The sequence below is a fragment of the Yamadazyma tenuis genome, chromosome 3 (assembly GCF_029203305.1).
Source record: "Yamadazyma tenuis chromosome 3, complete sequence".
Taxonomy (NCBI): domain Eukaryota; kingdom Fungi; phylum Ascomycota; class Pichiomycetes; order Serinales; family Debaryomycetaceae; genus Yamadazyma; species Yamadazyma tenuis.
In genome coordinates, this window is record NC_089463.1 from 281,378 (window position 1) to 295,468 (window position 14,091).

The following is a 14,091-nucleotide window of genomic DNA, read 5'->3' on the forward strand; positions in this document are numbered from 1 at the left end:
TAAGAATGCGGTTTGTGCACGAGCTTAGCAAAATTCTCCTTTCTTGTGTTATGCGCACGCGCCCTATCCAACCTCTCCTATTCTATGAAGTGATATTGACCTTTACTCATAAAGGCAGGTGCTTATTGCCGACCCGACGGAAATCATCGGCATTAGTGACTGTAGGTCTGCGGAACAGTTGACTTTTTCTCACGTATCCGCATACCCATCTTTTTACATCTTCTTCCGGCCACAAGTACCTGTACTACGTAGTAGTAAACCCCGTCCTAAGTTTCTTAATAACTTTTAGAGTTGATTGATGGTAAGATTTGCGAAAGGGAAGAGATTAAATTTTGTAAATTAAATTTTGTAGATTAAATTTTAGGTTTTGTGAAGATTGTGAATTTTACGAATTCTGCTAGTTAGTGATAGAAAGAGTATTTACTTTTTTTTATGCTGGGATGGATATGAAAAAGGAAAGAAGAAATCAACAAATGTAGCCACTTGATGTATCCGAAGTAATGTGCACTTAGGTAAACTGTGGACAGGAAATGACCAAAAGTCTTTAAATAAAGTCCTAAAAATCCCCTAAAAATCATATACATACAATGACGTACCCATTAGTACAATGGGAGATGTTCAAGCCTAGGCACCACCTCTGTCCCTTTCAAACAGCGTTACCTTCCTATGGCGATGCTTTCTGTGTGCGCACGACTCGCGCTTTATCAAGTCACTCTCAAATCTAGCTAAGGAGGCAATATGAGTGAACTTGAAAAACTTATCAACAAGGCCACAGATCCCACATTAACAAGCGACAACTGGCAGTACATTCTAGATGTATGCGACAATATCTCTACTAACCCCGAAGAGCAGACAAAGCAAGCCATTCGGATCATCACGTTGCGGTTGAACACCAAGGATGCAAATGTCATGTTGAGAACATTGGCACTAATTACCGCCGTGGCAGAGAATTGTGGGTCTCGAATGAAACAGGAGATTGCCACAAAGTCCTTTCTTTATGATTGTTTGATCAAGAAGCTCAGCGATAGGAAAATCCACAAAACCATCAAGATCAGTGTTGCCCAAGTGATTGGTCAGCTCCATGAGTCGTTTAAATCGGATCCATCACTTAAGCCAATGACCGATGCTTACAACACGGTTGCCTCGGACTACAAACAGTTTCTCAGCCAGAAGCCAGATACGTTTGGTCCCAGTAAACCCGCAAAGCAGGAAATGAGCCAACTGGACAAGGTAAAAGAGGATGAGGACTTGCAAAGGGTGTTGAAGTTGTCCCTACAGGAATATGAGCGTGAAAAAGCCGTCCGTAAAGCGTACCTAAATGACAAACCTTTACCTGTAACGAGGACCGAGGCTGCTCCACAACAACTTCAACCACAAAACAGTGCAGAACAAACAATTGCCACAGTATCAAAGGTCAGGGCATTGTACGACTTGATCTCCTACGAGCCAGACGAGTTATCTTTCCGTAAAGGCGACATTATCAGTGTGATCGAGCTGGTTTACCGTGATTGGTGGAGAGGTTCTTTGCCCAATGGGAAAGTGGGTATATTTCCCTTGAACTACGTGACTCCTATTGTAAGTAAATCAGCACAAGAATTGGAGTCAGAGCTGGCATGGGAAGACAATATTTTGTCTAATGAACTGAGGAAGATTGATAGGTTACTTGGACTTTTATCCACTAATTCACCGGACTTGAATGAGGACGAAATCACCGATCTTTACAACCAAATCTTACCCCTTCGGCCAGCTTTGGCCAATTCCATAGAGAAGTACAGTTCCCGTAAAGAGGAATTGACTTCTTTGAATGGTCAATTGAACGTCCAGATCAAGTTCTTTAATGAGTTGGTTGATAACCTGATAAACCAGAGAATCAACCACCAGTACTCGGGAGCTCCAGCAACATCTATGCCCTATCCAAGCTTCCCCCAGTTTCTTCCACAAAATCCTAGTTCAGATCAGGGATATATAGCTCAGCAGCCTACCAGCAGCGGGTTTGGAAATGCTCCTAGGCCTGCTCAAGCCACTGGTCTGGTCCCTCAAACATATCCTTCTTATCCTCAGTATGGAGCAGCTCCTGAAGCTATAAACGTACAACCGAACACTCATCAAGGTCTGAATCCCTTTCAAACCACAGGGAGTGCACAACAGTATCTGAACATAAATAGTTTTCCTTCTGTAAACCAGTTATAGGCTCTTGATACACAATCGCATTTTTGAATTCGCGAAGTAGTCGTCTTTAAACAAACAGCAAATGTCCGATAACTTATACTCTCACAGAGAGGGGCAGAACAACCAGAGGTTTGACGAGCTTGCACTGACGTTGAGACAGTTCCGAAATACGGTTGATGATATTCAAAGTAACGTGCAGCAGGAGAACCTGATGTTGAACTTGTTAAATGACAACTTTGGCCGCATGATGTTATCGGTCAAAAGAACCAGCGGAGAACTTCGAACCGTGATGAATAGAAATTCCAGCTTGACGAAGACGGTGGGTGTCATATTGATTTTCTTCTTTGTGGTTTGGATGTTGTACAAATTGAGATGAGTAAATTGATACCACCTGCCCAGGATTCGCATAACCAGGCTTCAGTAATTCACTATAATGAAACTTTAATTTATAATGAAAGTCTCCAGTAACTCGAGTATCATGGATCATTAGTAGAACGAATAATGCTACAAACCATCCACCGTTACGTGTATTTTAATATACTTTCTACTGTTTGTTGACGACATCAGATCCCAATCTGTAGTTTCCAATGGCATTTCCCCAGTGAATCTTGGACCTCGTCACCGGTAAAAGTCTTCTCAAGTTCTTGAAGTACCGTTGGTTCAACTCGTTGAAGTTGTCCACAATTTTCAAGGTGGTTTTGTTCTCAGAACTGTTAATAAAGTTGATGATGTTTTTAGCAGAAGCACTGATCTGACCACTGGTAGACTCGTCGTAGTTCAACCTGACATTCCCGTCCTCAAAGTAGTGGATGTCAACCTTGATATCTCCCTTTATGGTGCCGTTCTTGATCACATACGTAGAATTCCATTGTCCCGTATAGTAATTGTCGTTATTTAGTCTTTGACCAATGATGATTACAAAGACCTCATCGCCTTTGGGAACAATGGTGTAGGCATATGTGGAAGGATAATGGTCTTCTCCATACTGTTCCAACTGTTCAACCAAATCATCGAAATACGAAGGGTACTCTTCGGTAGGCGAATAGTCTTCAAGATCAATGGCTTTTTGGGTGTCAATGTCCACGTTGAACAATTGTCTTCCCACAAAGTCTATGTACTTTGAGGACCCCAGATGTTTGTTGTATTTGGATGCGACATAGGCCCCAGATACAACAGCACCCGTTTCGTTTATGTACTGTTCAATTGAGGAGTTGATGAGTCTGTTGTCATCGGATAAAATGGTCGATAAATCGTCCTTGGCTCCCTTCAATTCCCCGGGAGGAACACTCTTCACCAAGGAAGATACCAAACTCTCCAAGTTGACGGAGCTGGACATGATATTAATTGACTAAACGACTGAACAAGTGATCCTTTTTTGTTGATGTGCGCGAACTTTCATATTTGTATGTACATTTACTCAAAACTATCTATGCTAAACTCACGATAATAAAAAGGCCCCAGCACCTTCACTGATGGCTTGGAGAATCTTTCGCTTCATGATTTCTTCGGTGGAATAGTTAGGTAATTTCAAGTAGTTGGCACAGGTCATGACACTGGGTAAATAGTCGTCATCTTTAGACCCACCTTCAGGGTACTTTCTAACCACTGTAAATTCAGGTTTCAACGCTTTAAATCCTCCCACAGGAAGTTTTGGAGCTCCTGTTAGAAACTGTAAAAAGGACCGTCTTTCAATATCGTTAAAGTGCACAAGAATATCGATAAGGGTTCTGACAGCATCTGAATCCTTGGAATAGCCATGATTGGCATTGATGGATGAGTGTAATGTCTCCAAAGACCAATCCTCTACCGCATTTCCAAAGAGGTTTACCAATTCATTGGGTGAGAAAACAATCAAAGAGCTGATGGGGAAAACTTTAGAGAATCCATTCATGAACGCTTTTGTTTGTGGAATAATACCATTGCATAAGGTAGCTTCAATGACTTTGCTGATGTACGATTCAATATTCTTCGAGGTAATAGCGATGTTATCTCCATCGGCAATTAACTGATAACTAGGGTAACCTGGCAACGAAAATGACAATGACAAGTCTTCCAAAGTACAGTTATCAACAAGAATCAGGTCTCTTTCATGTTCAGGAACATTCTTGTAGAGTTCAACGTATTTCATCAAATGCTCTAATGAATCTGCCAATGACGGATCAACAATCCTAAGACTGTTTAAGTTGTTGATTTTCTTCAAATCACTGAAGCCTTCTTTGTTCATGGAGTGTTCATTGAAGATTTGCACGAGCTTGAGGAAAAGTGGGTTGAACCTAAAGTCTATGATTCGAGAGTCCAATAAGGTTCTGGCAATGAACTTACCCAACATACGGAAAAAGTAAAGTTTTTTCTTTCCGTTTTCCGTTTGGATTTCATTCATGTCGATTGGAGAAGGGAATAATCCAGTCTTGTAATCAACAAAATCTTCTTCATCACCATCAGGGTCGTCATCTCTCCATAACCTCAACTTTCTCTTTGAGAATTCTTTTGAGACGCTCGAATAGAACTCCAAAGTCGGTCCCAATCCTGACCCAACTTCATCAAAATACTCGATCTCTAAAACTCCCGGGCTGGTACCATACAAGTTCAACACCTTAAGAGCACTCTGTAAAATCAACTTTCGGGAAATTCTAACCTTGTGTCTCAAAGGTCTTCCTAGTTGCGGTCTTTGAGATTGGCTGCCATGACCGTTAATGTTTTCGTTCTCTTGGTTAGATCTGATCTGCCATTGATGTATAAGTCTTGAATAGCCAAAGGAGGTGGATTGTAAGAAGAATATTCTTGTGTCTAATGGGAAAATAAAGGGATATTGCCTAGTGACATGAATAGCCCATCCTGGTAGAGTACCACTTGCAACAATTAAAGGTTCTTCCAATTGTCTGTTCAATTTGACCGTAAGCTTCCAACTCATGAATTTTTCAATAGACAACGGCTCATATTTCAATGTCTGAGCATATACATTCACTTCAAACAAGACCTTGAGTAAATTCAAGATGTTGATGGTTGTAGCATCATAAGACTTCAATTCATTGTAACTTTTGTTCGAATTATACAATATCAAGTCATTTGTAGGACTTTCAACAGGGGTGTCCACCACACGGAAAGAAACCTGATGAACACTATTCCAAATTCTTGAAGACTCGACAATCTCATCGGGTTCACTTTGGAGTGATCTGTAGATAGCCCCATATATGGTAGTGCCATTAGGGATTACTTCGTCATTGATCAAGAACTCAATGTGTGTTTGTTTTCCTGTCTTGTTGGATTCGTCTCTGTTTAAGTCTGCATCTCCAATCACCTCATTGTTATCATCTATGTCCTCTTCATCGAGGTCTTCAACATCTTCAGAAACATCACTATTAAGCCTGTTACGTCTAGAACCAGTTAATGCCTCGAAGAAATTGATTCTTTGAGTTAAGAACGTGCTAACAGAGGCAAATGAAGCGATAGCGTGAACAGAAAGAACCATATTTTGCATTGTTGGTGGCAATTGACTGGCAGAAGAGGTATCAGAAGGGTCAGTACCCAATTTCAACTTGATTTGTTTTGCCATACCAGCCGTTTGAGAACTATCATAATAGTTTGATGAAGAGAACCTCAAATTGAGGCCTTGATTGCTGGTACCAGCAGAGATTACTTCAAAGGACTCAACTCTTGACAATGCCTCTTGTAACTTGTCAACAAGAATGGAGATCAAGGCATTACCCTGGCTGTTTCTGCGGAAAAACACAGATATAAAGGAAATATAGCATAGGCTGTCTTGAGAACCAAGAGCATCAATCTTGAACACATCATTCAAGGCTTGAATGATACCAGACGATACCAACTCAAAACTGGAAACACTTTGAGATCCATTATCCAAAAGTAATTGGAACTTTTCCCATGACTCTTGCCACTTGCTAAATGGAAATCTTGATAAGTCTTGAGCCTTTAATAACCCTTCGATTTCGTTCAGAACTTCAACTGCAACAGAGGATACTTGTGCAATGCTACCTTCCTTACTGTTCACATATAGCTCGTCTATGGCCATGAGTATATGAAACAACTTGCTGTAAATCTTCATACTTGTGAGCTTGTACTCATAGTCCTTAGAGAACTCTATATCTGCATACTTGTACGAGTACATCGAAAGAAAAGGTCTTGATGCCTCATAATCGTCGTTAATAGGGTCGCTAGTGCTAATGAACTTTAAATGATTAGCAATAGTGGAAATGTCCTTGATCAAACCTTCTTTTTCAAAAGAATCAATGAAGATTTGGGGTTCAATCTTAATCAAGTTCAAAACAATCAAGCAAGAGCTCCATACAAGAGTATTGGCATTTAACTTGGCTGTGTTATCTTGATTCTTGGAACCAGCGTTCGGGTCATTGACGTTTTCGTCTTCTGATTCGTCTGAGTCTTCGTCATCACTGGTTTTCATTTCAGTATCCTGTTGGCTTGCTGGAACCGAGTTATTGAAATCCTTTAAAATCGTGAATTTGTTCTGATTCACAATAGAGGCCAATAAAGCAGACACCATTTCTATGCCGTTAATTTTCTTGAAGTCATCAGGTTGCATGAACTTCACAATGCGGAATAAATTGATCAAGATTCTCCTTCTGACTTCGAAGTCCATTAATGCTTGGAAGCTATTGATCAAAAAAGACCATATATCGTTGACAAATTTCCAAAATGCTTCGGGCATAGTATCTCTGCAGATTTGAGTTCTTTGTTGATTGATTTCGATCTTTTCTTCGAATTCTAGATGACTGTTCTTCAAGAAAGGGGTTTCTTGAGGCCCATAGTTTATTGGAAGTAAGTAGCCAATCAAGGTGAGGAATTGAGATAACAACTCATTGGGAGCCGCCATGATTGCTTCAATGGATATGTTATCTTTGAAAGAAGAAGAACTGATGACACTTAAACCTCTGTTCTTCAAGTCTTCTTTGTTCTTTGAAAATTTATTGATGGCTTTGACTACGCATTCACCAATCGAAACATCTCTGAAAAGAATTGCAGAGATCTTCACACTCGTACTAGCCAAGACTATCAAAGATTTCACCAAGCTTAAGCATGAGCTGAAGCTCACGGGAACTTTATGCGAGTCATTTGAATCCGAAACAGAAGATTTGTTGGAGCTGACGACAATAGTAGCAACGACTTCGATCAATAAATCGACTCTAGTCACGAATAAGGTCTCCAATTTCGATGGATGAGACTTGAAGCTGGAAATTATACGGGAGATGGATAACCACGCATGCTCTATAACATTTGGATCCGTATGATTCTTAACCACTCCTGATATGTTGTCAAATACCTCATTTATCTTATCGAAATTGTTGGCTGAAATGTTTGTGCAAACATTGGCAACAATTAAGAGACACTTTCTTTGGGAATGAATGGTCAAGAAATCAAGATATTGCATACACGCCCTGAGACCATTATTGGAGATAATCAAGTTATGGGAAATGGGATCTCGTGAAATCATCTCGAGAGTCTGTAATGCCTGTTCAGTCAAGTCAATGAAGGTGATTTCGTTTAATTTGATGCAAACGGCCTCTATTCCTTCATTATTCACCACATCATGGATGAAATCTAGATTGACTTCCATCAAGTTGTACAAACAGCGACATGCGACAAGCTGTAACTCTAGCTGATCCAGGAGAAACGGGTCGTTCATGATCAGAATGATGGACCTAGTTAACTTACTAGCAGGTATAACTCTTTCGGCGGTGATGGCGTTCATCATCAAGAGCTTTTCACCAAGTTGGTTCAAAGATTCGGAGAGAATAAACGGATCATCTCTTTGGCCCAAACCGTTAATCAAGGTATCGATCTCGTTGTTTTGCCCTCCATATGGTGAAACAAACCCTTCACCCACCAATCTTTGAATCACATCGGCGAAGGACAGTTGTGTTCCTGAACCACCACCTCTTATATTGGAAAATGAGCCAAGAGCTCTCAAAAGGTCTGCACGGGGATAGCCGGAGTCGGTTCCTGAATCTTCGTCCCCGTCTCCCTCATCTTCGTCATTATCATTATCGTCAGCTTGTTCCTGAGTGCCGGTGTTTCCACTTTGTGAAGCGCGGGCCAAACTACCCAAGAATCTAACAGCCTGAGCTTCATCTTCGTCTTCACCAAAATCGTACTCTTCCTGGTAATCATCTTCTTCGTCACCTTCTTCATCTTCTTCATAGGCATCGTCGTTCTGGCTGCTAGTCTGTGCACCCTCATAGTCTTGTTCCTCTTGTGACATGACGTCTGAGCCGTCATCGGATGCATCACGAGATGGCCGTTTTCGGGCCTGTTCGGACAAACGTAGAATAGAGTCATCCACACCGTCGGACTTGTAGCCACCATGTAAGTCCTCGGCCTCATACATGTCTGAGTCTGTAGAAGGATTAGTATTTGCCTCCTTTGATCTTCGAGACATGACTTTAAGGTTGGATGGAAATGGGGAAGAAACGGCTGCGAGAGTTGGTATGGAAATGTGATATAATCAGTTGGAAGTCCACAAATGCTAATCACGGGACCAGAAATAAATATGCTTATAAATCGAATCAAAAAGACCTGGTAGCGTTTTTGATAGAAATGCTTACCGCGAAGGCTATCAGGGGAAATTGATTGCGAAAAACTAGAGGCATATAAGTATATTTGGCATACGAGACATATATTTATTCTTCACCAGGGGTGAACCGCCAGGTGTCGTTGTTACGAATAACACCATACGTGTCACTCAAGGTGTTCAACGCCTCAAAGTCGGCGTCCTTCAAGGTGAAGGTGCGGATGTTGGACTCGATTCTACTACGAGTGGCGCTTCTGGGAATCACCACCGTACGCCGCTGGACTCCCCAGGAGATCAACAACTGGGCTGGTGTAACTCCATACCGAGAGGCCATGTCCGTCACTTCTTTGTATTTGAACAAGAAGTTGCCCGAGCCTCCTAGTGGAGAATATGCCTGAGCAAGGATGTTTTTCGATTCCAAATACGCCATGAGCTTTGGCTGGGTCAACAATGGATGGGCTTCGATCTGGTTGACTGCTGGCACTACGTCGATATCCTTGTCAGAAGACAATTGTTCCAACTGGGCAATGGTAAAGTTGGAAACTCCCAAAGACCGGATTTTTCCCGTGGTTTTGTACACCTTTTGCAACGCCTTGTAGGTGTCGACAAAGGTCCAGTCAGTGTATACCTCGTGATCAGTTCCTTCAATCTCGGACCATGGCCAGTGTATTAAGTACAAGTCCACATACTCAAGGCCCAATTTCTTGAGCGATTCGTCCAAAGCAGCTTCAACACGTTTGTGGTCAGTGTTCCACAACTTGGTAACCACAAACAACTGCTCCCGGGGAATTCCCGACTGGCGGATGGCGTCGCCCACGTCCTGCTCATTTTTGTAGATGGTGGCAGTATCAAGAAGCCTATACCCAGCGTTCAAAGCGTCAAGAATTCCTTCCTTGGGAACTCGCATGGCTCCGAAACCTACTTGAGGGATACGGTGGCCATCATTGAGGAGAAGGGTTTGAGTGTTGGTGGTTAATTCTGTCATTAAAGTAGTTGGAAGTGAAGATTTCGGAACTGGTGTGGATCTTTGCGCATTACTCCACATTATGGCATCCTGCAGGACACGTCAAATTACTACTTAGACGTTTCTGGGTGCTGCAGTGGTCAGAACGGTGATTTGCTAGCCTACAGTTCCACAAAGGCTATTTGTTGTACTTTTTACAGCAGTTTTTGAGTACTTTTTCAGGTGTACCTGGTGTAAAGAACCACAGACCCATGTACTTGAATTCACCAGACTGGCCATCTGAAAGGAGATGACAGCAAAAGGGCTTATGATCGACTTCCAGACGGTATTATAAACCAAGATCCAGGTTTTTGGATAATGGATGTGCAATATACCTCAAGAAACCAATACAGATGAGAAATACAGCTCAAGAAACCCAACACACATGTGTAATAAACCCAACACAGATGTGCAATATAGTCCAACACCAGTCAGATAATTTCCAGCAAAAGACGAAATGCCGTTCCTTCGCCAACACAAGTCAACCTAGATCCCCCACTGCCACTTGTATCACTATGAAGCACCCTGAATATCAGGCATGCCAATTCTTTATTTCTGCTGATTCTATTTTAAGACTTTAATGGTTTGGAGACATGCAAATACGGTCTAGAGATACACTATCCCGAAATGTCCAACAATCTGGAGATAAGAGGACTCAAGACCCAGATCTTGTAGAAATGAAATCGGTTTGATGGACTAGAGTCCGGGGTAGGGTGGGGGATGAAGGGGGGGACACCAAAATGGTCGGTGAGTACTTGCAATGTTCCCTGTGCTGGGCGTGCGGCTGGCCCCCCACGCAACACCACTTTCATGGTGATTGCTCCCGGCAAAAATCTTCAAATCCCCACAGGAGGGGGGACCAACCCTTCCATGGACTGAACTGTGCAAGAGTACCCCTGGAGGGTACGAAGTGAAGAGAGAAAGATGAATTAGTTGGATCGACTGATAAATTTGGGGGTGGGGGACCGGTTTACTGGAGGAAGTTCAGGGCGCGTGATCCGGTGGTCCAGCTGGAAACTTAAAATATCAGAGTCAAACTTGTTTGTGAAAAGAGTATGTGGAGTGGGAAGACTTGACAGTGCTCCCGACAATCGCCGGCTTACCATGTCTGAGGGATGATCTGTGGGGTATTGGGTATAATATCCAATGCCCCCCACGAATCTTCTCAGTACGCGAGTTTCAGGTTAATCCGAAAATTGCTAGGCCAGCTGCGACGTAACAGAAAACTAGACACACAAGCTCACCCACAATGTGGTGGTGGAGAGGATACCCCCCACATCCCCCGATATACCCCACGTCACTATGTACACACAGCCTTTTTGCAGTGACTCCCCCACTTCGGCTCGAAACGGTTCCTAACATGTCTTCATTGGGCGGTTTAGGCGTGGGGGATCATTCGCGTAGATTTTCCCCAAGGTTTTTCCATGCAATTTTTTGTGGGGATAAACGCTGGACAAAAACCATATAAAACCAGACAAAACCAGCACTCTGGAAATTTCTCAACTAGTAAATCATGAGTGAACTGCTGCTTAGTGCTGCCGATAAAAAAGCTGAGGTTGTTCATCAGGAAGAACAAACCGATATGGCCAAATCCTCGTCTTACCAGTCGGAAGAAATGTCTAGAGATGTTTTACCTGAATCTTTAAGGCACATGACCGAGGATGAAATCGAGAAGTTCATGGCCAAAACTACCCGTAGAATGGACTACAGAATCTTACCGATGTTGGTCTTAATCTATATCTTGAACTACTTGGACAGAAACAACATTGCCAGTGCTAGATTGGGTGGTTTGGAAGAGGATCTTGGATTGGTTGGAGCCCAGTATCAGACCTGTATTTCTATCTTGTTTGTTGGTTACATTTTGATGCAAGTTCCAGCCAATATGTTTTTCAACAAAATGGCACGGCCTTCTATATTCATGGCTACTGTGATGACGGTTTGGGGGGCCATCAGTGCTTGTACTGGAGCTATTCTGTCAGACCATGGGTATGCTGGATTATTGGTGGTTCGTATATTGATTGGAATCATCGAATCTGGATTCTTTCCTTGTGCCTTGTTCTTCTTATCAAAGTGGTATAATGCCAAAGAATTATCTTTGAGAACCACCATGTTATACTCGGGCTCGCTTTTGTCGGGGGCATTTTCTGGGTTGATTGCTGCTGGGATCATTGATAACATGGATGGGGTTCGTGGGATGCGGGCATGGAGATGGCTCTTCATCATTGAAGGAAGTATCACCGTGACACTTGTTCCAATGGCCTACTTCATTCTTCCTGATATGCCCCACAACACCAAATGGTTGTCACAGGAGGAGAAAGACGTGATCATGTGGAAGATGAGAAGAGATGTTGGACAAGACGATTTGGACAAGGTTACAACAAAAAGTAACTACAGGGAGATTCTTTTATTGGCTCTCAAAGATCCCAAACAATGGACCATCACAGCCACCTTATCCTTCTTGGTAGCAGCATGTGGAGTCACTAACTTCTTCCCATCTGTGGTTGAAACCTTAAACTTTAACCGGATAATCACTTTGGTGCTTACAGCTCCGCCATACCTTCTTGCGGTAGTGTCGACCTTCTTGTGGGCCAGACATGCTGATAAGACGGGAGAGAGATACTTCCATGTCACACTTCCGTTGATCATCTCGATGATATCCTTCATCATCTCGGCCGCAACTATGAACACTGGTGCCCGTTATTTTGCCATGTGTATTATGATCCCTTCGTTATACTGTTCCTTCACGATCATTTTGACGTGGATGTCCAACTCGATGCCCAGACCTCCCATCAAGAGAGCCATTAGTATTGCATTGATGAACTGTCTTTCCAACTCCACCTCCATTTGGAACTCATACTTGTACCCACTGAGCTCTGGTCCTCAGTATAAGGTGGCTTTTGTATGTAACTGTGTGTTTATCCTTCTCGCGATGGTTTTTGCAACCTTGACGAGATTCAGATTGGTGCAGTTAAACAAGAGACTTGTCAACGGTACCATGAAATGGGAAAACGAGTTAGGAAAGGGGAACGATGGCTCTCATATATCTCTTGACTTTAGGTACTTGTATTAGATACCATCCCTTAGATATTATTATTAATGAATATTGAATGATCTCGCTTTATTTTCAAGCATAAACTACAACTAACAATTGCCATAAAAAAAATTCAAACTAACAGACCAAACACTCTCAACACACACGAATCACATCGTACAACCGCACCTTCAATTCGTGCAAGTCCAACCTCAGCCTCCTCTCCATGTCGAAATCAAACTCCATCGCCAGAATAGGACTACACACTGGCTCATCTTCATAATCGTGGTACATTGCCACATATGGATGACAAATAGCTTCTTCCACCGTGAGCCGTTTTGCCGGATCGAAAATCAAAAGCCTTTCAAGCAAGTCAATTGCCCAGGGATTTATAGAAGATCCCCCCAGAAAACTTCTGAGTGGGTGATGTTGAAACACCGAGTTGAAGTCCAACCGCTCGTAATTGGGGAGAGACTCGAGATACTGTTTGGCTCTTTTGGAAGTTAAAAGTTTCATATCTTCTGAGTGTTTCAGGGGGTTCCCCAATAATCTAAGGATCTGGAGGAGCTGGTCTCGGTAATCTTTACCAGGAAACAAGGCTTTTCCGATGAGCATCTCCCCCAAAATACATCCGACAGACCAAAGGTCGACTGCTTTGGAGTAATGGGAGGGAGAAAGCATGATTTCAGGGGCACGGTACCACCGGGTGGCCACGTACTCGGTCATACTGGAAATGGAGCCGTCTCCACCGTCCTGTCGGTGTAGTCTGCTCAATCCCAAATCACAGATCTTGAGATCGCAGTTATCGTCTATCAACACATTAGACGGCTTCAAATCCCGGTGGATCACACCGGCCAGATGCATGGCCTTAAGTCCTCGCAAGATCTGGTACGTGAAGTACTGGATGTGGTCGTCGGTCAAAACACGGCCAGAAATCACTCTGTGTAAGTCTGTGGGCATAAACTCTTGTACCAAGTACACCTCGTTGAACTGGTCGATACTGGGCGGAACCTCGACATGGTACAAACTCACTATGTTCTCATGCCCACAGAACTTCTTCAAGAGCATCACCTCCCGGAGGGTCCGCAAACACATCAATGGGTTAGTGAAAGCGTTGATTTTCTTGATTGCAACCTTTCTGCCCGACGCGACATGGATTCCCGAGCAAACAGTGCCGTAGGCACCCTCTCCAATGACCTTCAGCAACCGAAACTGTGATGAAATATTACAGGTGATGGTACGTTGCTTCTTGGTCATTTTGGAGTGATTTGGGCCTGTGGTGGCAGGGTTTGGCATGTTTATAGTTGGAGATAGGAAAAGTCCCACAGTTGGTGCAAGCACGCA

At 42.9% G+C, this 14,091-nt stretch overlaps 6 protein-coding genes across 6 annotated transcripts; 3 read left to right on the plus strand and 3 right to left on the minus strand. All coding sequences in view use genetic code 12, as the record gives it.

Annotated features, from left to right (window-relative positions):
• Window positions 1-738: 738 nt before the first annotated feature.
• Window positions 739-2,190, plus strand: HSE1 (ESCRT-0 subunit protein hse1; the record flags this gene model as incomplete). The annotated part of the gene is made up of 1 exon (XM_006684964.2): window positions 739-2,190. One exon carries the CDS (start codon window positions 739-741, stop codon window positions 2,188-2,190), a length of 1,452 nt encoding a protein of 483 aa, XP_006685027.1.
• A 61-nt stretch (window positions 2,191-2,251) lies between these two features.
• On the plus strand, window positions 2,252-2,545 carry SFT1 (v-SNARE; the record flags this gene model as incomplete). The annotated part of the gene is made up of 1 exon (XM_006684963.1): window positions 2,252-2,545. One exon carries the CDS (start codon window positions 2,252-2,254, stop codon window positions 2,543-2,545), a length of 294 nt encoding a protein of 97 aa, XP_006685026.1.
• A 168-nt stretch (window positions 2,546-2,713) lies between these two features.
• Window positions 2,714-8,581, minus strand: UFD4 (Ubiquitin fusion degradation protein 4; the record flags this gene model as incomplete). The annotated part of the gene is made up of 2 exons (XM_066157887.1): window positions 2,714-3,497; window positions 3,612-8,581. The coding sequence occupies 2 exons, from the start codon at window positions 8,579-8,581 to the stop codon at window positions 2,714-2,716; spliced, it is 5,754 nt and encodes a 1,917-aa protein (XP_066013984.1).
• Window positions 8,582-8,822: 241 nt separating this feature from the next.
• On the minus strand, window positions 8,823-9,698 carry GCY1_1 (Glycerol 2-dehydrogenase (NADP(+)); the record flags this gene model as incomplete). Its single annotated transcript, XM_006684960.2, has 1 exon — window positions 8,823-9,698. One exon carries the CDS (start codon window positions 9,696-9,698, stop codon window positions 8,823-8,825), a length of 876 nt encoding a protein of 291 aa, XP_006685023.1.
• A 1,531-nt stretch (window positions 9,699-11,229) lies between these two features.
• Window positions 11,230-12,786, plus strand: PSN45_002514 (uncharacterized protein; the record flags this gene model as incomplete). The annotated part of the gene is made up of 1 exon (XM_006684959.1): window positions 11,230-12,786. One exon carries the CDS (start codon window positions 11,230-11,232, stop codon window positions 12,784-12,786), a length of 1,557 nt encoding a protein of 518 aa, XP_006685022.1.
• Window positions 12,787-12,903: 117 nt separating this feature from the next.
• On the minus strand, window positions 12,904-14,004 carry tmk1_1 (mitogen activated protein kinase; the record flags this gene model as incomplete). Its single annotated transcript, XM_006684957.1, has 1 exon — window positions 12,904-14,004. One exon carries the CDS (start codon window positions 14,002-14,004, stop codon window positions 12,904-12,906), a length of 1,101 nt encoding a protein of 366 aa, XP_006685020.1.
• Window positions 14,005-14,091: the final 87 nt, after the last annotated feature.